Source organism: Mobula hypostoma, chromosome 4 (assembly GCF_963921235.1).
Source record: "Mobula hypostoma chromosome 4, sMobHyp1.1, whole genome shotgun sequence".
NCBI classification, from domain to species: Eukaryota; Metazoa; Chordata; class Chondrichthyes; order Myliobatiformes; family Myliobatidae; genus Mobula; species Mobula hypostoma.
This window is the reverse complement of record NC_086100.1, coordinates 49,824,161-49,848,895: the sequence shown is the minus strand read 5'-3', so window position 1 is coordinate 49,848,895 and position 24,735 is coordinate 49,824,161. Positions and strand designations below refer to the sequence as shown.

At 41.2% G+C, this 24,735-nt stretch overlaps 1 protein-coding gene across 3 annotated transcripts in view; it reads left to right on the top strand.

Moving 5' to 3' along the window:
* The window catches only part of s100p (S100 calcium binding protein P), a 52,810-nt gene extending 38,040 nt beyond the window's left edge, over window positions 1–14,770 (top strand). For all 3 annotated transcript variants that reach the window (XM_063044865.1, XM_063044864.1, XM_063044866.1), the window contains 2 exons: window positions 5,579–5,774; window positions 12,000–14,770. In XM_063044865.1, the coding sequence (XP_062900935.1) occupies window positions 5,579–5,774; window positions 12,000–12,272 (469 nt within the window). In that variant the 3' untranslated portion in view covers window positions 12,273–14,770. The remainder of the gene's footprint in view (window positions 1–5,578; window positions 5,775–11,999) is intronic.
* The last annotated feature ends 9,965 nt before the right edge of the window (window positions 14,771–24,735 follow it).

Below are 24,735 nucleotides of genomic sequence, written 5' to 3'. Positions count from 1 at the left end.
GCATAACGTATATACCCAGATCTAAAAACCGTGGACGAACCAGGATATTCGTGGTCTGCTGAGGGCTAGATCTGTTGACATTCAAGTCTGACAATTCTGGACTATACAAGAAGGCCATGGAGAGAGATCTCAAGAGAAAAGGAACAATTCCGATTGAGGTTAGAGATGGGATCAGATGCACATCAACTCTGGCAGGGTTTGCAGGCCATTACTTCCTACAAAGAGAACCTTAACATCATGAATGGCAGTGATGCTTCATCACCAGATGAGTTCAACACCTTTTGTGGACACTTCGAAAGGGAGAATAAAACTACAGCTATAAGGCACACTGCAGCATACAGTGACCCTGTGACCTCTGTCTCAGAGGCCGATGTCAGACCATCTTTCAAGAGACTGAACCCTCAAGAAAGCGACGGGCCCCACTGATGTACGTGGTAGGGCTCTGAAAACCTGTGTCAACCAGCTGGTGGTTATGTTCAAAGACATTTTCAATCTCACACTGCTACAGTCAGAAGTTCTCATCTGCTCCAAAAGGGCAACAATAATACCAGAGCCTAAGAAGAGCAGGGTGAGCTTCCTTAAAGACTATCATCCAGTATCACTCACATCTACCATAAGACCATAAGGTATAAGAGCATAATTAGGCCATTTGGCCCATCAAGTCTGCTCTGTCATTTCATCTTGTCTGATCCAATTTTCCTCTCTGCCCCAGTCTCCTGCCTTCTCTCCGCATCCACGGTGATGAAGTGTTTTGAGAGGTTGGTTATGGCTAGAATCAACTCAGCGTTTAACACAATCTTTCCAACAGTTCTGGTCAAGAAGCTCCAATACCTGCAACTGGATCCTTGACTTCATCACCGAAAGACCACAGACTGTGCGGATTGGAAATAACATCTCCACCTCGCTAATAATTAACACTGACTAACTGGATGTGTGCCTGTCCCACTGCTCTACACTCTCTACACCCATGACTGTGTGGCTAGGCACGGCTCAAATGCCATCTATAAATTTGCTGACAACACAACTATTGTTGGCAGAATTTCAGATAGTGACAAGAAGGCATACAAAAACAAAATAGATCAGCTGGTTGAGTGGTGTTACAGCAACAATCTTGCACTCAACATCAGTAAGATCAAAGAATTAACTGTGGGCTTCAAAAAGGGTAAGATGTGGGAACGACACTAGCCTTCAACAAGGGATCAGAAGTGGAAAGGGTGAGCAATTTCAAGTTCCTAGGTGTCAACATCTCTGACAATCTATCCTGGGCCAACATATTGATTCAGTTACAAAGAAGGCATGACAATGGCTATATTTCATTAGGTGGCTGAGCAGATTTGGTAGGCCACCAAAGACACTCGCAAATTTCTACGTATCTACTGTGAAGAGCATTCTAATTGGCTGCATCACTGTCTGATATGGGCGGGGGGAGTCACCACAGGAATCAAATAAGCTGCAGAAAGTTGTTTGTTTTTTTAAACTAATTTTTTATGCATTTCTACAATAAAACTACAGAAAAAAACAATAAAATGGAGATTTATACAGTGCAAAACAAACAAATCCAATATATAATTCATAGCAATTTTAAAAAAGCACCCAAAATAGAATTATGTAAAATTAGTACCCACCCCAACCTCCCACTGAAAAAAAAACCCATTTCTGTGTGTAAAAGAAAAAAAAAATTAATCTGAGCATTCAACCCCAGAGAACTGTAAATATATATAGGAAAAAAGTATAATGCCGACTACCAAAAGCGTAATGTAATTCACAACAAAAACAGTATAACATTACAAAAGAAAAGCTGAAAGTAAGAGATTGTAGCATACAAAAAAAACGGATAAACTTAACTGAAAGAAGGGTTATGAAAATATTCAAGAGAAGGTCCCCACACCTTATGAAACTATGTCTGAATTAAGAAGTGAATAATTAATCTTTTCAAGGCCAAACAGGCCATAATATCACTAAGCCGTTAAGCGTGAGTGGGTGGGGCAGCATCTCTCCACCTAAGAAGAACCAACCGTCTAGCCAAGAGAGAGGCAAACGATAACGTTCGACATTTATTTGGACTCAGGTGCATATCTACTTCACCCAAGGTGCCAAAAAGAACAACCAGAGGGTTAGGTTCTAAATGGCAATTAAGAATATTAGATAGGGTTGAAAAACTTCTCTCCAGAATTTCTCTAGACTAGGACAGGCCCAGTACATATGAATAAGGGAAGCCTCAGCCCCTTTACACTTATCACAAACAGGACTAATGTCAGGGTAAAACCGCGATAACTTAGTTTTAGACATATGAGCCCTGTATACAACCTTAAACTGCAAAAGGCAGTGGTGAGCACATAGAGGGGTTGAGTTGACTGACCTATGAATTGAATCCCAAACTGCACCAGATAAGGAGATATTTAGATCATGTTCCCAGGCAGTTTTAATTTTATCGAAGAGGGCACGCCTCAAAATCACTAACTTATCCCAAATAGCAGATATTAAACCTTTAATATCCTTTATGAAAATAATAATAATAACCTTTATGAAAGTTGTAAGCTCAGTCAGCTCCATCATGGCCACGTGCCTCCGCAGCATCCAAGACATTTTCAAGGAGCAGTGCCTCAGAAAGGTAGCATCCACCTTTAATAACCCTAATCACCTAGGACATGCCCTCTTCTTATTGCTACCATCAAGGAGGACTTACAGGAGCCCAAAGGTACACAATCAATGCATACGAATCAGGAATAGCTTCTTCCCCTCTGCCACCAGATTTCTGAATGAAAATTGAACCCATGACATGAACATCACCTCAATATCTTTTCTCTTTTTCACTACTTACTTAATCTAACTTTTTAAATACATGTATTTCTTACTGTATTGCAATGTTCTGCTGCCCTATAGCAACAAATTTCACAACATATGCCGGGGATATTAAACCTGATTCTCATTCTAATTCTGATATTGGAGAGGATTCCTAGGGGTTCCTAAACAGGGAGAGTCTGCATGGATTTGTGCAGGGCAAGTCATGTCTCACTAACTAGACTGAGTTGTTTTTTTGAGGAGGTGATGAAGATGATTGAAGGTGGAACTGTATAGATTGTCTATATAGATTTTGGTAATGTGTTTGGCAAGCTCTCATATAGGCACATCCAAAAGATTAAGATGCACAGGGTCCACAGAAACGTATCCATTTGAATTCAGAATTGGCCTGTCCATTTGGATTCAGAACCAGCATGCCCATAGAAGACAGAAGAGTAGTTGTTAAAAAAATCTTCATCTGGCTAGAGTTCTGCTGCAGTCCATACCAGGAGCTCTGTAGCTTGTTATATATAAGTGATCTGGATGAAAACATGGATGGGGTGGTGGGGGGGGGTCAGCAAATTCGCAAATGATACTAAGATTGGTGGTGTTGTGGATAGTGCAGAAGACTGACCAAAGGATACTGTGAGATATAGACAACTTTTAGATATGGGCAGTAAAATGTCAGATGATGTTTAAGGTGTGAGGTGTTGCACTTTGGGAGATTGAATGTAAAGAGACAGTACACTGTTAATGGGAAAAACTTTAACAGTTTTGATGCTGGTGCACAGTTTGATGGGTGGTAAAGAAGGCATATGGCATGACTGTCTTTATTAGTCAAGAAATTGACAGGAGCTGGGAAGTTACGTTGCAGCTTTATAAAACTCGTTATGCCACATCTAGAGTATTCCGCTTGCTCCTTTGGAGAAAGAATGTTGAGGCTTTAAAGAGGATAGCGGCTAATCCAGACAACATCACAGTAAACCAGGAATGGTGGAGGATAAGGGGAGACTTGATAGAAGCTTATAAAATTATGGAAGGCCCAGACAGATAGACAGAATATGCCTTTTACTCCAGGATTGAAATATCTTACACTAGAGGGCATCCATTTAAGGTGAGAGGGGGCCTAGCACAAAGGAGATGTGCCGGGAATTTTTTTAAAAAACACAGACTAGTGAGCGCCAGGAATACACTGCCAGAGGTGGTCATTGAGACAAATATGATGGAGGCATTTAAGAGATTCTTAGATATGTACATGAGTGTGCAGAGAATGGAAAACTGTGGAGTTACATAGGCAGAAGGGATTTGTTTAGTTAGACATTTAATTAACTGATTTAATTAGTTCAGAACAACTTTATGATCTGAAGGGCCCATTTTTGTGTTGCATTTTTCTATGTTCTGTCCAAATTAACCATATATTTTAATCAAAATTAGGAAATAAGTCATGATTAGATGGAGTCAGAAGTATGTCTGTATTCTTTATAATTTATAAAATGATTTGTACTGTGAATTGGCAAGTTAAAAATTGAATGTAAACCATATGTTTAATTTATTGTATCCCTTATGTATACAAAAAATCAGATGCTTAATTTAATGTTATGTATACAATCTATACCATGTGTATAACAATACATCATGTTTTAATTTAATATGTCAATTTAAAAATCTTTCATACATTCTGACATATTCTGAAGTATCATGACACAAAATTACTGTTTGCAAAATTTAAATCTGAAATCTATTACATTCAGTTTTAGTCTCTCCTACAGGGAAACAAAGTGCTATCTGGCCTACACATATCTAATATATCCATTAAAATAGCTTCTTATTTTATCCCTATGTTGATAAAATTTAAAGTTTCGATATTCTTTCTTATTCCTGCCAGCCAGATTCCACTAAAAGACCTTTCCAGGAATCTTGAGTGTGAACTGCAACCAAAACAGGATTGCAGATAAATAATCATAAAATTTGCAACAATGTTTAGCATTGTAATCTCCTACTGTGAATATTTATTTCATTATGAATTCATTATTCCTAAGAAATTGTTCTTTGGACTAGATACCTGGGAGTGTACCTGGATGACAGACTTGAGAAGAGCACCAACACAGAGGGTGTGTACAAGAAGGGCCAGAGTCACCTCTACTTCGTGAGGGGACTGAGGTCCTTTGGAGTATGTAGGCCTCTCCTTTGCATATTCTACCAATCTGTTGTTGCCAGTACAATCTTCATGTTGTAGTGTGCTGGGGCAATGGCATCAACATGGATGATACCAACAGTCTCAATTAACTGATTAGAAAGGTTGGCTCTGGATATTTGGGAGGCTGTGGTAGGCCAAAGGACCCTACGGAAAATCCTGGAAATTCTGGACAATGTTTCTCACCTTCTGCATGCCACCTTTTAGCAATAGACTAAGACAACTGCACTGCTCCAAAGAGCATTGTATTAGGTTGTTCTTACCCTCAGCCATTAGGCTCTATAATGAGTCAATCTTTAGCCCGGAAATGATGACCCCCTCCTGTTAGACTGTTTGAGGTAACTTGTTTTTTAATTTTTACCTACTTCTAATATTTGTATATCTGTGTATTTGAAATGCTACTGTGACACTGTAATTTCCTTTGAGATCAATGAAGTATCTATCATCATCATTAGATGTCAAGTTCAATAGAAATCAAAATTCATGTTGTGGAAACCATGAAATGGATTTATATATTTTTTCATGTAGTTTAATTCTAGATCAATTCTTATATCTTCATTTCATTGATAATTACTCACCCTGATATCCACTCAATTTTGTTAGCGTTTGGACAGAGGTGTCAAAGTGCACCTTCCTTGAAGCAAGAATTGCAAACTGCAGAAAATGCAACTTCAACTGTGGGCCAGATTGTTGGAAACCATCACAGTATACTTGCCTGCAGGTATACGTTAACATATCCTCTTCAGGGATGAAGGTTATGCTACACCAATCAGAAGAGACTGTACGCTTCAATTCTGAGGTAAAAAAAAACTTACTACAGACTCCTATAGGAACTCATTAGCTTGTCAGTTGAAATGACAATGAATCTATAGTGTTCAGTGATCTTAACAGGGATGAGAGAAGAAAAAGATGGAAATACAACAGAGCCTGTTAATAGTATGTCTAATGAAGGTAATAGTCCAAGTGACAATATATATGAATTAAACATTGCTGGTTGTAAAGAGGATGTTTCTATTTTTGTGAATATATAATTAGAAACTCACAGTTTTCTGCCATGATTTTTATGCCGCCCTGCATTTCAAGTGGATCTCCTGGCACATACTTCCTCAAGGAAGCTGATTCCACCTGAAAATAGACAAAGCACAAAGTGACACTGTGTTCTCATCGTAAATCCCATGAAATGTTTTGATGCCTGGTCAAGCCACGGCCCTAAGCTGAATCAACTAGATCTGTAACATTGCATAATAGATTTGTCCATCTCCAATATTCACTAAACTCTAAAGCATTTAAAACCTATTAAAATTTAGAACACAGAAGTCCTGTACAGCACAGGAACAGGCCTTTCAGCCCACAATATTGTGCTGAACCAAATAAATTCGTAACCAAATAAAACAATCACTTATGCCTACACGATGGCCAAATCCCTCCATTTTTCTCATATTCATGTGCCTATCTAAATGTCTCTAAAAAGTCCCTAATTTACCTGCCTCTAACACCACCCCAGAGCATTCAAGGAACCTACCACTCTGTGTAAAAACAACCTGCCCCTCACATCACTTTTAATCTCTCAGTTTAAATGCATGTTCTCTGGTATTAAACATTTCAGCCCTGGGATAAAAGATACTATCTGTCTATTCTATCTATATCCCTTATAATCTTATAAGCCTCTAAGATCTTCCCTCAGCCTCCGTCATTCCACAGAAAACAACCCAAGTTCATCCAACTTCTCATTATAGTACATGTCCTCTAAACCAGGGAGCATCCTGGTAAACCTCCTCTGCATCCTCTCCAAAGCCTCAATATCCTTCTCTTAATGGGGTAACCAATACTTTATGCAATGCTACAAACTAACTAGAGTTTCATAAAGCCGCAACTTAACTTCTTGACTTCTGAACTCAGTGCCTCAACTAACAAAGGCAAGCTTGCCGTAAGTCTTCGTAACCACCCTATTAACCTTTGTAGCCACTTTCAGGGAGCTGTGAACTTGGACCTCAAGATCTCTCTGTTCATTAACACCATTAGGGGTCTTGCCCTTAACAGAGTCCTTTTTCTTTCCATTTCACCTACAAGATGCACACATCACGTTCAATTGGGTTAAATTCCACCTATATCTGCAACTGATCTATATTCCATTGTATTCTTTGCCAGCCTTCAACAATATCCACAACACCACCAATCTCCATATCATCTGCAGACTTACAAACCACCCATCTACATTTCCATCCAGGTCATTTGTATCCATCACAAACAGCAGAGGTATCAGTACAGATACTAGCGGAACAACACTAATCACATATCTCCAGCTAGAATCAGTCTCATTGACCACTGTTCTCTATCTTCTATGGGCAAACAAGTTCTGAATCCAAACAAGCAAATTCACCATTGATTCCATGCATTTTAATCTCCTGGATGAACCGCCCAGAAGCGATCTTGAGAAACGCCTTACTAAAATCTACGTAGACAACTTCTACAGTGCTACCTTCATCAATCAGTCTTATCACCTGGTCGAAAAACTCAATCAAGCTAGTAAGACAGGACTTGCCCCCACACAAAGCCATTATGGCTGTCCCTCATTAGGCTATGGGTTTCCAAGTGCTCATAAATCCTATCTCTAAGAATTCTCTCCAGTAACTTACCTACCGCTGACATGAGACTCACCAGTCAGTAGTTCCCAGGATTATCCTTGGTTCCCTTCTTGAATAGTGGAACAACATTGGGTACTCACCAGTCCTCTGGGACCTTGCCTGTGGCTAGATAGGACATAAAGATATAGGTCAAGGCCCCAGCAATGTCATCGCTTACCTCTCCCAATAGCCTGGGGTATAACTCATCAGGTACGGGGGTCTTATCCACCTTAATGCTCTTTAAGAGGCCCAACAACTCCCTCCTCCTTTACCTCAAAAAGCCATAGCATATTTATGGGCACAGATCATCCAATCTTCCATGCTCAACTCCTTGGGAAATACTGATGTAAAGTACTCATTAAGCTCCACACCCACATCCACCACATCGAAGCAAGTACTTCCCCCTTTATCCTTGTGTGGTCCTGCCCTCTCTTTACATATGAAATACCAAGGCTCAACACTTCACAGTTGGTTGGGTTAAACCCCATCTGCCATTTCTCCACCCATATCTGCAACTGATCTATATCCCACTATATTCTTTGCTAGTCATCTACACTATCCACAACACCACAAATCTCCATATCATCTGCAAACTTACTAACCCATCCATCTACACTTTCATCCAGGTCACTTATATATGTCACAAACAACAGAGGTCCCAGCACAGATCCCTGCTGAACTCCACTAATTACAGATGTCCAGCTAGAATAAGTCCCTTCAACCACTACCCTCCACCTTCTATGTGTAAATCTGTTCTGAATCCAAACAGCCAATTCACCATTCATCCCGTGCATCTTAATCATCTGAATGAGCAAAATTTATCACATTGTTTTTTAAATTGAAGAATTTAATTAAGTATTAAAACAATTAAAAACTCCAGGAAATACTTTAAACTAATTAAATAGATTTAACTTAATTCAATCAATTCTGAATTATATTAATTACCCCTCTCCTTCACACCCATTACTCTATATTAAAAGGATCTGTGCTAAATGTTGCCTGATGCAGTTGTTGTGAGCATATTTACCAGTGTAACGTTAAACAACAGAGTTGATAAGCTGCGCGAAAGTTGGAACATGGATGTTCGTGTTAATCAGTGCTAATTCTGAAAGTTACACATGAAAACATTTTTTGTGGAAATTTTGAGTTAGTGCATATTATCAAGCAAATATATAATTATAAAACTGCTCCTCTAATGTATAAGTGGGAAAAAGAAGTAAACTTGGGCCAATAGTTATGTCTACAGTATGCATCTTTACCAGTTTGTCACTAACACAAGAAAATCTGCAGCTGCTAGTGAACCAAAGCAACACACACAAAATGCTGGCAGAACTCAGCAGGCCAGGCAGCATCTGTGGAATAGAGTAAACAGTCAATGTTTTAGGCTGAGACCCTTCTTCAGGACTAGAAAGAAAGTGGAGAAGTCAGGGTAAGAAGGTGAGGGAGGGGAGGGAGAAGTACAAGCTGGCAGGTGATAGGTAAAACTGTGAGAGGGGAAGGGGTGAAAGCTGGGAAGTTGACTGGTGAAAGAGATAAAGGGCTGCAGGAAGAGGAATCTGATAGGAGCAGGTGGAAGACCATGGAAGAAAGGGAAGGGGGAGGAGCACCAGTGGGAGGTGATGGGCATAAGAGGAGATAAGTGAGAGATGGAGCCAGTAATGGGGAATGATGAAGGAGAGGAGGTAGGAGGTGGGAGGTGGGAGGTGGGAGGTGGGAGGTGGGGGGTGGGGGGCAATTAACTAAAGTTTGAGAAAATGATGTTAATGCCATCAGGTTGGAGGCTACCCAGGTGGAATATAAGTCACTGCTACATAACATAGAATCAGGCGTCTTATATTTATAGTTGAAGTATTGCCATTTATATGGATCACTGGCAAGTCACATACTCTGTCCATCACATTCATTAGCATCTGTGGTGGAGCACCATTGTTTTTGGTTTAACAATAACTGATTCAAAAAACAGATAGCTTTAAAAAGCAATGCTTTTTGGCCTTAGTAGAGTAGAAGAGGGTCTACATTTAATCAACTATTTTATATGGTGAAAATGAGCCACTGTGGTATCATATGTGATTAGGCCAACCTACTTCTGCTTAAAGTAAGTATTTGCCCTTCAGGCTCATAAGATGCCTCTCCTTGTTGGCTTTTTTTTCAAACCAGGGTTAATTCAATGTTGCTATGGGTTCATAGCTGGATTCTACTCATGAATTTTGGATTCTGAACCTTGACCTTTTCCCCTTCATCAATATTATCTGGCACAGATATGCAACCACTGTATCCAGAAAAAATTGAAGAAGGATATCAAATCTTAAAAATGAAAGGCAGTAAAATATCGATGGAGAAATATTAAATATGGAAAAGCAGTCTGCCGTTAGTGTCCGAAGATTCTGCTGTAATTGTCAAATCCTACACTGTGATTATTTTTTTGGCCTGGATGTTGAGAGATTGGTACTCAAGCATTGGGGAAAGGCAGCTTACCTACCAATTGAAGGCCAGAGCAATTTCTATGTGTGAGTTTAAGTAGACAAAAGCCCACTGCCATTTATCCTTTGGGTTAAGGAACCTGTATCTATTCAGGATCTTTTCCTGTTCTTGGACAAAATTATAATTTTGATGCTCTGTATGTAAAGCCTAAACTTTGACAACATAAATGAGCCCCAGACAATATTTGCCAGCAATCTGGCTCCATAAAACAAAAGCTCTCTGTTAATTTCTTACTGGGATTGGATTCTCTCCCAGAGCTCAACTATGAGCTAGCTCACCACAGAAATCCACTAATTTGCTTCTTCAAAATGACCACAGCAGGTTACCCAGTTTATGTGGCACAGTGACTCAGCATGCAACATCAATGCTTCACAGTTCCAGCAACCTGGGTTTGATCCCGATCTCACCTCCAGGTGGAATATGAACATTCTCTCCGTGACCATGTGGTTTTCCACTCATGCTCCGGTTTCCTCCCACAGCCCAAAGATGTGTTGGTTGGTGGGTTAATTGGCTGCTGTATTGGGCAAATGAGGATGCAGTTAATGTCAGGGAGGGAAATACGTAAGGGAATGAGATTGATGGAATTTCTGTAGGAGCTGGTATAGACTGAAAAAGCTGAATCCTAAATCATAAGAAATAATGGAAATGAAGAAATTTTCACTCATTGTTTGACAGTGCATTCAATTAAAGACCTAGTCTTAAACAAGTTCAGAAGGTAGATTGCACTTTACGATGAGCAAGCAGAATATATTGTTTCTGTCAATGCTACCCATTTGATAATTCATGTTGAACTAAGTAGCTCTTCAGTAAAAGACAATAGCAAAATCAGTAAACCATAAATAAGAGAGATTCTGCAGATGCTGGAAATCTTGAGCAATACACACAAAATGCAGGAGGAACTCAGCAAGTCAGGCAACATCCGTGGTGGGGAATAACAGTCCACCTTTCAGACAGACTCGTCGGTGTGGGAGTGGATCAAACACCTTTGATCTGTCTGCCGCAAAATGCAGGTCACCAGGTGGCTACCTGTTTCAATTCGGCTTCCCGTTCCCATTCTGACATGTCTGACCATAGCCCTCAGCACTGCCACAGTGAGGCCAAACTCAAGTTGGAGAAGCAACATCTCATATTCAATCTGAGTAGCCTCCAATCTGATGGCAAGAGCATCAATTTCTCTAATCTAAGGGATTTGTTTCCTTCCCCTCCTTCCTTTTCTAATTCCCATTTTGGTTACCCTCTCACCCCTTCTCTTCTCTTCACTTGCCAATCACACCCCTCTGGTTCCCTTTCTCCTTACCTTTATTCCATGGTCCACTGTGCTCTCCTATTGGATTTCTTATTCTTCAGCCCTGTATGTCTTCCACCTATCACCTCCCAACTTCCTACATCTTAGCCCTCCCCACCTCCCACAGACCTTCCCCCTCACCTGGTCTCACCTATCATCTGCCAGCTGTACTCTTTCCCCTCCCCACACCTTCTTATTTGGACTTCTGTGCTCTTCCTTTCTAGTCTTGGTCTGAAACGTTGACTGTTCATTCCACTCCATAGATGCTGCCTGACTTGCCAAATTCCTCCGGCATTTTTTGTGCAGTGATCACAATCAAAGAATCAAATTAGCTAATTCCCTGAATTCTGACCATTTGGTTTATAGAAATTTACCTCTATAGAGTTCACAAATGACTACTCAAAACTTGCATTCCTTGCTGGATGTGTATATTACATTACCTCATGTTACAGCCCATTTTCTAGAAACACATCATTTCCTAACCCGCGCCCCCTCCCCCACAACCCCAGCTTCCGGTATCATGGGTTCACCTGTGCAATTTTTCCAGACTTTTAAATTACCTGCTCTGTATGATCAGACTGAGTGCAATAAACCTGCAGGTAGAAAAAAATGGTCCTTTTCTTTTATTTTTCAGTGTTTCTGCACTTCAACTTGTAAAAGGAATCATGCAGAAAATGAAATGCTATTGGCTTCTCTTAAAGAAAACATCACTCAGTTCCAGTCTTTTCCATGTTATTATGATCCGAAAGGAAGACAAAGGAATGTTCTCTTGGCAAAATTTGACATGTTTAATGCTTTGTGTCATGCAATGCTCTGGCCTTCTTGCATGTTTCTTGGTGGAATTGTACTTGTCAGCCTGGTGAAGCTCACACAGTACCTGTCTCTGCTCAGCGAACAGTCCAAGTGAGAAATTGAAAGGAATGAAAAAACAGTTGCCAATGTTCACCAAAGTTCCTTAAGAATTGATACATATAATGTACCAAGCTGAAAGCAAAAAAATCACAGGTCTTTGTTACACAGTTTCAAAAAGCTAAAAGCTAAAGGTTTATTTATTAATAAATAAACAATGTAAAAATCTTCAAGTACTGTACCTGCAAAATTAAAAAATATCTTCAAGCTGTTACTAATGATTAACACAAAGTTAGCTAAGCAAATACAATTTAGCCCAACTAAACGATAATTTGTGGATTAGAAACAATCACATTCGAAGGATGACTTTAGTAAATAAAAGCAAACAATGAAAATATTTACACTATCATTGGTATTTGCTGTATCTCAGATTAATCCTATCATTAATATAGATGTTTCCCATCTTTAAATAGCAATTTAAAAAAAAATTTGTAAATAATTTTACTTCCATCTAGTTTTTATACAATATCTAGATAAGTTTATTTAAATAACTAGTGGATTGACAAAGATAATATTTTGGTAATTGTTTTCACAAAAAATAGAGACTGCAGTTCAAAAGGAACATTAAGATGTAGATGAATTCCATGCGCCACAGCTATGGTTAAAGTATCAAATATGTTTTTAAGAAAGTTTTGTACTTTTGGTATAGGTAAATTACAAGGCATAAATATAACAACTGATGAGATTGATTCCAATCAAGCAAACTAGTTTTTTTTCAGGACCATCTGAAAACAATGGGAAAACTAACACAAGAGATTCTGCAGATGCCGGAAATCCAGAGCAAGACACACAAAATGCTGGAGGAACTCAGCAGGTCAGGCAGCATCTATAGAGAGGAATGAACTGTCATTGTTCCAGACCAACATGATGACTTCATCAGGTCCCGATGAAAAGTCTTGGACCAAAACGTCAACGGTTTATTCCCCTCTATAGATGTTGCCTGACCTGCTGAGTTCCTCCAACATTTTGTGCACCTTGTCTTAAAATTAATGAAAGTTAAAATGAAATTTAAATAAAACAAGAACTAAAAGTTAAGGTCAATTAAGACTGAGTGAATTAAATGCCATGTAAGGCAAGGAAAGAGAAATCAAGTTCAAGTCCAAGTTTATTGTCATTCAACCATACACATATATACCGCCAAATGAGACAATGTTCTTCCAGACTAAGATGCACAACATAGTACATATACATAACTTGCACACTTAACACATAAAATAATATTACCACAAAGAAAGTAACAAATAATAAGGTGCATATTGGATACAAGTTAAAATGTAAGCAGTATAATGCTTCTGGCACTTCATATATGATGAGACCTGGGTCCTGTTAAATATTGGATTAAGAATTGGGAAAAACAGGAAGGATAGGAAAAGCAAGAAAGCAGCATTTCAAATTTTTAGAACTTCCATTAATTCATCACCAACCTTATAACTGTTCATTTCCTAGGTCAGGAAGATTAATTGGAAGCTATTAACCATTATTACTCTGCCAGAGGCAATTATCCTCTGATATTTACAAGGTAAAATTTTCCATGGCAACTAATTATCAGCTAAAGTGCATCGTCAACACTTCATCCACAGGACATAAAGGTTAAACAGAAATGGCATTTCTGTGAAGTTAATAGTCAATGGTACGGTTCATCCAACATCTGGTGGAATTTGTCTCAGAAAGTTGCAGGATGATCTGCATGTTAGTAATGTTTCTCATTCTCCACATAGCATTCAGTAAATTCCATCCCACTGTTTCAACCTCCTCGTACCTAATCAGGTTATAAATAAAGGTTTGGTTCAAATAATACTTACAAGAATTCATTTTTGGTGTTTATATTATTTTGCAGAGCACTGACATTGTAGCACTGTCCTTGGAAGTGACCATATACCAGATATTTGTTTTACTCTGTTGGTATGCATAATGGTGGCTAAAGCATGGTTTTAATATGTTCAGATTTATGAATTTCCTTTCATTTATTTACATACCTTTTTATTTTAGACAGTCCAATAAAGAGCTCGAATGTTGGGTAACATTGAAAGCAAAACAGCAGCCAATTGATTATACCTTAGGAATATCTGACATCAGATGAAATGTCACGGAAAGCTTAAGGGTGCCACAGTAACATTACAGTTAGCATGACACTATCACAGCTTTGCGTGTCGATGTTTCGAGTTCAATTCCATGTCATCCGTAAGGAGTCTGTACATCCTTCCTGCGGAATGTGTGGGTTTTCTCCAGGTGCTCTGATTTCCTCCCACAGTCAAAGTAATAGGTAAACTGGTCATTGTAAATCGTCCTGTGATTAGGTTAGGGTTAAATCTGGGGTTGCTGGGCAGTGTGACTCAAAGTGCCAGAAGGGCCTACTTTACACTGTATCTCAATAAATAAATAAAGTTTCTAAATTATAATTGAAATGCTCTTTGTCAGTTTGCACAATTTTAGAATTAGAGTTAAGTTTGAAGTAGGAATCAATATGATTTTCTACTGTTAATAAAGATTCATTTTCACCCTCCTAGAAATTAGCTTTATTTGTTGCATGTGCATCAAAACATAGAGTGAAATGTGCCATTTGTGTCAATGACCAATTCAGATTGAGGATGAGCTGAGGCAGCCCACAAGTATCGCCATGTTTCCTGTGCCAACAGATATTGCCCACAAATCTGTCAGCAAACACACATAAAAATTGCTGGTGAACTCAGCAGGCCAGGCAGCATCTCTAGGAAGAGGTATAGTCAACGTTTCGGGCCGAGACCCTTCGTCAGGACTAACTGAAAGAAGAGATAGTAAGAGATTTGAAAGTGGGAGGGGGAGGGGGAGATCCAAAATGATAGGAAAAAACAGGAGGGGGAGGGATAGAGCTAAGAGCTGGAAAGTTGGTTGGCAAAAGGGATATGAGAGGATCATTGGACAAGAGGCCTAGGGAGAAAGAAATGGGGAGGGGGGAAGCCCAGAGGATGGACAAGGAGAATAGTGAGAGGGACAGAGGGAGAAAAAGGAGAGAGAAAGAGAGAGAGAGAGAGAGAGAGAGATAGAGAGAGAGAGAGAGAGAGAGAGAGAGAGAGAGAGAATAAATAAATAAATAAATAACGGATGGGGTGTGAAGGGGAGGTGGGGCATTAATCGAAGTTAGAGAAGTCAATATTCATGCCATCAGGTTGGAGGCTACCCAGACGGAATATAAGGTGTTGTTCCTCCAACCTGGGTCTGGCTTCATCTCTCATCAATATGTCTTTTTGAATGTGGGGAGAAATTGAAACATCCAGAGGAAACCCACACGGTTGTGGGCAGAAAATACAAACTCTTTACAGGCAGTGGCAGGCATTGAACCCCAGTCGCGGGGGCTCTAAAGCATTATGCTAACCTCTCTGCTACCGTGCCACCAATAATCTATCAAATGTCATGTCTGACGTTTGCACTCCTAGCTTAAAGAAACAATGAATTTAAAAAATATTCATAATTAAATGTCATAAGATGAGTAGTTTCAGTGCAAAACATGTCCTCCAAAAAGCTCTATGAGGTATCTTTTTCCTGAGAGGAGAGTTATGCATTAGGTTTGGACCAAAATTGCCTTGTAAGAGGGCCATTAATAGAACTGTAGAATCATTGAAAGGAAAAGCACAGAAATGGACCCTTTTGGCCCACCTTGCCTATGCCAACAACTGCAATACCTTTCTGTGCTAATCCCATTTGCCCACATTAGATCTCTATCCTTCTATACCTTACTGTAGCATGGACAACTTATACTAGGCATCTGAAAGTTCTGGAACAATACCACCAAAAAGATCCTTACAAGAAAATTTGAGAATCACCTGGAAGGACAGATGCGCTAACACCAGCGTACTGGAGGAGGCCAACATGAACAGCATTTCCACCATGATAAAGCAACACCAACTCCAATGGGCATCATCCAGACGCCTAACTCACATTGTCGCAAACTCCTGTTGAAGGATGGTCAGTGGGATCGATGCTACATGAGAGTGACCTCTGCTGTGCTGCAGAGGACAAGTGGCAGCTGGAAAGGAGAGACTGAACAATCAAAAGACCCAAACACTAATCACACCCACCCACCATTTACACTTGCCCACACTGTGCCAGAACATGTGGATCCTGGATTGCCCGCTACAATCACCTGAAGATCCCCTCCCCACAACTGAAACAACGTTAGAATAACATCATACTCGATTTGAGTAATGGCACGATTACATCTTCCCTATCCAACCACCAGTCCAAACATCTTTCAAAAGGTGCAATTTTATCCTTCTCTACCACTTTTTCTGGCAGCTCATTCCTGATATTCATCATTCTCTGTGTGAAAAATTTATATCTCAGGATATATTGGCTTTATATGAAGGATATACTAGCTTTGGAGTACAGAGGACGTTCACCAGGTCAATTCCAGAGATGAGGGGGTTAGACTATGAGGAGAGATCGAGTTGCCTGGGACTTTACTCACCGTAATTCAGAAGAGTGAGAGGAGATCTTATAGAAACATATAAAATTATGAAAGGGTTAGATAAGATAGAGGCAGGAAAGTTGTTTCCACTGGTGGGTGAGACTAGAACTAGGGGACATAGCCTCAAGATTTGGGGGAGTAAATTTAGGATGGAAATGAGGAGGAACTGCTTTTCCCAAAGAGTCTGAATATATGGAATTCTCTGCCCAATGAAGCAGTGGAGGCTACCTCAGTAAATAAATTTAAGACAATGTTGAATAGATTTTTGCATAGTAGGGGAATTAAGGGTTATGGGGAAAAGGCAGGTAGGTGGAGATGATTCCATGGTCAGATCAGCCATGATCTCATTGTATGGTGAAGGAGACTCGATGGGCCATATGGCCTACTCCTGCTCCTATTTCTTATGTTTTTATGTTCTTATCTTGTTTAAATTTCTTTCCTTGCCCTGGGGAAAAGTTCTTTCCTATCTATGCCCCTTATAATTTTACAAATCCATTTTAACATCACCTATCAGCTTCCTACAATCCATTGATAGTAAATCAAGCATTTCCAAGCTTTCGTTATAATGACAATGCTTCATTCCAGGCAACATCCTGGTGAATCTCTTTTGCACTCTATTGCTACCACAACTATCCTGTAGTGGAATGACTGCTGTGGAAGTTAATGGGTTAATCCTATGCCACTCCAACATTGGAGAAGTTCACATATTGTACAAGTTGTGTTATCAATCAAGTTCAGTTGCATATCCTGCATTGCTGGTGTTCAGGTGTGCTCTGCACTCTCCTTCATAACGGACACAACATGGTGTCAGAAACAGTTGATCATTGATGAATTTGAGCTACAGACCAAAGGAGACCCCCAACAAGCAATAATTTGCAGTAAGTCTGTTCTTGTTCGGATATATCTGTCAGAGGTGTCCAAGGTCATGTCGGCTGGACTACCTCTGCTAATTTGCTAACCGTGAGCTGACAACAAGCCTGGGTTACTAGACAATGCTTTCAGTGTCAACACCCGAAAGTGGATACATTGTAATAACCTGTGGGCCACTAGCCTGAGAAGTGCACAGAGTCAGAGACACAGCAGAGAAGTCAAACTCTCAGGGAGAGAAAAGAAGACTTTTGTAATCCAAATAAATAAAATAGTAAATAAGCAAACAAACAGGAAAATGGAGCAAATACTTGCAGTACCTGCATCTATTTACCTAATAAAGGCCCTTGAGACATTTGATTTCTTTAAGCCAGGGGACTTCGAGAGATGACTCAAACACTTTGAGAGATTTAGGGCTGCAAGCAATCTCACTCAGGCTGCAGAGAGCATCAAATAAGCACACTGATATACTGCATAGTGGTCAAAGCAGATGACATCATGGGCGGATTAGGACTGACAGATACTCAGGAAAAGGAATACAAAACTGTGAGGACAAATTCAAAGAATATTTCACAGGAAAGCAAAATGTGATATTTGGGAGGAAATAGGGGGCAGTCAAAAAGGCTGCAGAAAGAGGTGAGAATAGAGCTCAGCTCAAACAAAACAGACAAGAGAAACAAAGAGCAGGTAAAATGTCCAACTGCAGGAGATGCGGCAAGTCTCCATTCCACGTCAAAGAGCTCTGTCCACCAAATGAAGTGAATGTCACCAATGCAATAGACTTGCTTATTATAAAAATCAGTGCCACTCAAAACTAGCTCTCCAGGAATTCAAAGAAAACCGTGATTCAGATGAAGAGAGAGCTTTCTTGGTGCTCTAGATTCAAATAGACCATAAGAATCAGAATCAGGTTTATTATCATCGGGATATGTTGCGAAATTTAACTTTGTGGTGGCAGTACAATGCAATACATGATAATATAGGGAAATAAACTGAACAATGGTAAGTGTGTATATATATTATATATATATATACACACACACACATATATGTATATATCTATGTATGTATGTATATGTATGTGTGTGTGTATATATATGTGTGCGTGTATGTGTGTGTGTGTGTATGTATATATATATATAGTGTGGGCACGTGGCCAAGTGGTTAAGGCACTGGACTAGCGACCTGAAGGTCATGAGTTCGAGCCCCAGCCGAGGGAACATGTTGTGTCCTTGAGCAAGGCACTTAATCACACATTGCTCTGCGACAACACTGGTGCCAAGCTGTATGGGTCCTAATGCCCTTCCCTTGGACAACATTGGTGCCGTGGAGAGGGGAGACTTGCAGCATGGGTAACTGCTAGTCTTCCATACAAACTTGCTCAGGACTGCGCCCTGGAGAGTGAAGACTTTCCAGGCGCAGATCCGTGGTCTCGCAAGACTAACGGATGCCTTTATTGAGATATATATTCATACAAGGCTAACAAGACACTAAGGACCTTCATCAAGAACTCGATGGACTGCTGGAGGAAATTGCTAGAAGTTAACTCAAAGCCAATAGCGCGTGACCATCAGATATGGAATATAGCAGGGTGATGCACTATCACTCCTGCTGTTCTGCATAGGCTTGACCCCCTCAGCCAGATCTTCTCTAAGTGAATATGGGTACAGGTTCAAGAGTGGAGTGACCATCAGTCACCTCCTGTACATGGATGACATCAAGCTGTATGCCAGAAACAAAAGAGACATTGACTCACTAATCCACCTGACAAGGGTGCACAGCAGAGACATCGGGATGGCATTAGGACTGGAAAGGTGCAGCGGTATGATAGTGAAAAGAGGCAAACCCATTAAGACTGAAAAAGTCAAGTTACCTGAAGGCCACATACTAAATGTACAGGATAACTACAAATACCTGGGATCCTGCAGGCGCACAGAAGCCACAATGAGGAAACAAGGAAGACTGCATCATCCAAGTACCTCCAAAGAGTGAGAAAGGTCCTAAGAAGCCAGCAGAATGAGAAGAACAAGATCAGAGCCATCAACACATTCGCCCTACCAGTCATCAGATACCCAGCCACAATAGTGTGCTGGCCAATGAATGAAATGGAAGCCGCTGACATCAAGACCCAGAAACTATTAGCAATACATGGAGGATTCCACCCAAAGTTCAACAGTGAGCGACTGTACAGCCGCTGGAATAAAAGAGGATGGAGATTTGGAAGTATCGAGGCCACAGTCCTGGAGAAACGTGAAACATCCATGAGTATGTCAGGAAGATGGCCCCCAAGGATGACCTACTAGGAGAAACCTCAGACAGCAGGTAGGGAATACGGAAATGGAAGCAGAGCCAGAGGAAGAGGCCATGGCAGGACAAGCCACTGCATGGGATGTATCATCACCAGATATCAGAGGCAGCTGACATAAGGAAATCCTACCAATGGCTGGAAATGGAAGGGCTGAGGGACAGTACAGAGGCACTACCCATGGCTGCACAAGAACAGGCGCTGAGCACAAGAGCAATAGAAGCAGAAATCTATCACACCAGACAAGACCCAAGATGAAAATGGTGCAAAGTATCCACTGAAACCATCCAGCACATAATAGCAGGGTGCAAGATGAAGGAAGGGACGGCATACACTGAATGGCTTAACCAAATTACAGGAATTGTGTACAGGAACATCTGTGCTGACTATGGATTGGACACTCCAAATCCAAATGGGAAACACCCGACAAGATAGTGGAGAATGACAGAGCTAAGATTTTGTGTGACTTCCAAATACAGACTGATAAGCAGGAACTAACCACCCAACCAGACATGGGAATACTGGACTAGGAACAGAAGAAAGCAATAGTAATAAGATGTGGTAATCCTGAATGAAAGTAACTTCAAGAAGAAAGAATATGAGAAGCTGGGCAAATACCAGGGCTTTAAAGAGCAGACAGAAAAGATGTGGAAGGTTAAAGCCAGAGTAAATCCACTGGTGATAGGAGCACTTGGAGCTGTGACACCTGGACTGGGAGAGCGGTTCCAACAAATCCCAGGAACAACATTTGAGATCTCGGTCCAGAAGAGAGCGCTGCTAGGAAGAGCAAGGTTACTGTGCCAAACCTTCAAGCTCCCAGGATTCTGGTAAAGGATCCAAGATTGAGGGAAAACTACATATACACTCCATCCATAAGGGAAAAAAATAGTTACAGGTGTCCCCCGCTTTTCGAATGTTCGCTTTACGAAACCTCACTGTTACGAAAAACCTACATTAGATCCCTGTTTTCGCTAACAGAAGGTGTTTTCACTGTTATTAAAAAAATCAGTGCACAATAAAAAATCAGCGTGCGCCCCGAGCAGCCACTCTCCCCCGGATTCGGAACTGCATTCTCGCCGGCATTGCTTAAACACATGCCTGTGAGCAGCTGTTAGCAAGATGAGTACTAAGGTGTCAGAAAAGCCTAAGAGAGCTCGTAAGGGTGTTACACTTAGCGTAAAACTAGACATAATTAAGCGTTTTGATCGTGGTGGACAAAGTAAAGACAAAGTGAGTTTGGCTTGTGGAAGCTGACGAAGATGATGTTGAAGAGGTTTTGGGATCCCATGACCAAGAATTGATAGATGAAGAGCTGATGCAATTGGAAGAGGAAAGGATAACAATCGAAACCGAATGCAGTAGTGAACTGAACGTGAAGCAACTGCATGAGATTTTCGCTGCAATGATAAAGTACGACTTTAATTTTGAAAGGGTACGTAGGTTCAGGGGATATTTGCAGGATGGTTTGAGTGCTTACAAAGAACTGTATGATAGAAAAATGCGCAAGGCTCAGCAGTCAAGCAAGCCTTCCACATCAGCCACAGCACATGACGAACCTCGACCTTCGACATCGAGGCAGGCAGACATAGGAGAAGATGAGCTGCCTGCCCTAATGGAAACAGACGACGATGAGATGACACTCCAGTGCCCACCACCCCAACCCCCAGGCCATGGACAGATACCGATTCTTGGAGAATGTAACGGTAGCCGGGAGGCACACAGCACATCTTTAACAAAAAGCCGAAATAAACATGCTAATTAACTAGGTGCCGCCCGACACATAATTGTTGGCCCAGATCAGAGGCGATGCAATCGGCAATTGCCTCTGATCTGGGCCGACAATTACGTGTCGGGCGGCACCTAATTAATTAGCATGTTTACTTCGGCTTCTTTCTTAAAGATGTGCTGTGCGCCTCCCGGCTACCGCTGCACCGCTGCATGCTTTGCGGATCGGTATCGGGTCGCTGCCCGGAGGGTGGGGGCCACTGCACCACCCCAACCTGCGACGACTCAGTCTAACACACCATCATCAGTGTGCTCGGCAAGCTGTCTTCCCAATTCCAGTAAGTGATACTACACAGTACATACATTATTTCTACTTTATATAGGCTGTGTATTTTTACGTGTTATTTGGTATGATTTGGCAGCAACATTGCTTAAAGGTTACTGGAGAGAGTGTTTTTGCCAACAGCGCTTACGTGAGATTTTCAGCGCGTACGCCGTGTTTCTGCTGAGAGCGCTTGCGTGAGATTTTCTCTACGGACAGAAGTGCAGGCAATGATTGTGGAAAAGTATCTCTACTTTGTATAGGCTGTGTATTTATCATATCATTCCTGCTTTTACTATATGTTACTGTTATTTTAGGTTTTATGTGTTATTTGGCATGATTTGGCAGGTTATTTTTGGGTCTGTGAATGCTCACAAAATTTTCCCATATAAATAAATGGTAATTGCTTCTTCGCTTTATGACGTTCCGGTTTACGAACCGTTTCATAGGAATGCTCTACCTTCGGATGGCGGGGGAAACCTGTAAATCAAATAAGTAGTGCAAAAGAACAGAAATATAAAGAGCTGTGAGGTCATGTAATGGGTTCAATGTCCATTCAGAAATCTGATGGCAGAGGAGAAGAAGCTGTTCCTGAATCACCAGATGTGTGCCTTCAGGCTTCTGTACCTCCTTCTTGATGGTAGCACTGAGAAGAGGACATGTCCTAGGTGGAGGGGGTCATTAATGATGGACACCACCATTGTGAGGCACTGCTCACTGTCTTGGATACTCCAGAGGCTCGCGCCCATGATGGAGCTGACTAGTTTTACAACTCTCTGCAGCTTACTTTGATCCTGTGCAGTAGCTCCCCATACCAGACGGTATCAGAATGCTCTGCACGGTACATCTGTAGAAGTTTTTGAGTGTTTTAGGTGGCAAACCAAATCTCCTCAAACTCCTAATGAAATATAACTGTGGTCTTGCCTTCTTTATAGCTGCATCGATATGTTGGGACCAGAGATTATAGCACCCGGGAACTTGAAATTGCTCACTCTCTCCACTTCTGACCACTCTACGAGGACAGGTTTGTGTTTCCTCATCTTACCCTTTCTGAAGTCGGCAGTCAGCTCTTTGGTTTTATTGGCATTGAGTGCAAGGTTGTTGCTGTGACACCACTCAATTAGCCTGTGTATCTTGCTCCTGTATGCCCTCTCCTCACCATCTGAGATTCTGCCAACAATAGTTGCATCATCAGGAAATTTATAGTTGGCATTTGAGCCGTGCCTAGCCATAAAGTCATGGGTGTTGAGAGAGTAGAGCAGTGGGCTAAGCACACATTGCTGAGATGCACCAGTGTTGATTCTCTGAGAGGTGGAGATGTTATTACCAATCCGTACAGACTGTGGTCTTCCGGATAGGAAGTCAAGAATCCAGTTGTAGAGGGAGGTACAAAGGCCCACATTCTGTATCTTTTCAATCAGAACTGTAGGAATGATGGTGTAAAACAATGAGCAGCTGTAGTCAATAAACAGCAACCTGACACAGGTATATGTATTTTCCAGGTGATTCAAGGTCGCATGGAGAACCAATGAGAATGCGCCCACCGTAGACTTATTGTGGCAATAGGCAAATTGCAATGGCTCCAGGCCCTTGCTGAGGCAAGAGTTGATTCTAGCCATGACTAACCTTTCAAAGCATTTCATCACCGTAAATGTGAGTGCTACTGGATGATAGTCATTAAGGCAGCTCACACTACTCTTCTTGGGCCCTGGTATAACTGTTGTCCTTTTGAAGCAGGTGGGAACTTCCGACCATTACAATAGGAGATTGAAAATGTCTTTGAATACTCCCACTAATTGGTTGGCACAAGTTTTCAGAGCCTTACCGGGTACTCCACTGGGGCCTCCTGCCTTGAAAGGGTTCACTCTCCTTGAAAGACAGCCTGACATTGGCCTCCGAGACAGAGGTCACAGGATCACCAGCTACCGCAGCAATTTTCATAGCTGTAGTTTTATTCTCCCTTTGAAAGCAAGTATAAAAGGGGTTGAGTTCATCTAGTAGTGAAGCATCACTCGCATTCATGCTACTTGGTTTCGCTTTATAGGAAAAAATGGCCTGCAAATCCTGCCAGAGTTGACATGCATCCAATGTCCCCTTCAACTTCACTCGAAAATGCTCCTTAGCTCTTGCAATAGGCCTCCACAAGTCATACCTAGTTTTCTTCTACCGACCCAGATCGACAGACTTGAATGCCACAGATCTAACCCTCAGGAGACTACAAACCTCCTGGTTCATCCACGGCTTTTGATTTGGGTATGTACAGTAAGTTCTCATAGGCACACACTCATCCACACAGGTTTCAATGAAGCCAGTGACAGCGTGGCATATTGTTTCAGACCCGAAGATGAATCCCTGAATACAGTCCAGCCCACCAAATCAAAGCAGTCCTGTAAGCAATCCTGCAACTCCCTTGTCTATACTTTGTTGGTTATCACTTCTAGTGCTGCAGTCTTCAGTCTCTGCCTATACTCATGGAGTGGAAGTAGAGCCAGGTGATCAGACTTTCCAAAGTGTGGGCACAGAATAGCACAGTAAGAGCACTCTTAAGTAAGTAGTGCAGAAGAAAAGAAAGAAGAAATAAAAAAGTAGTGAGATAGTGTTCATGGGTTCAATGTTCATTCAGAAATCTGATGGCAGATGGGAAGAATCTGTTCCAGAATCATTGAATGTGTGCCTTCAGGCTACTGTACCTTCTTCCTGATGGTAGCAATGAGAAGAGGGCATGTCCTGGGTGATGGAGGTCCTTAAAGATGGATGCTGCCTTTTTGAGGCACCACTCCTTGAAGATGTCCTGACTG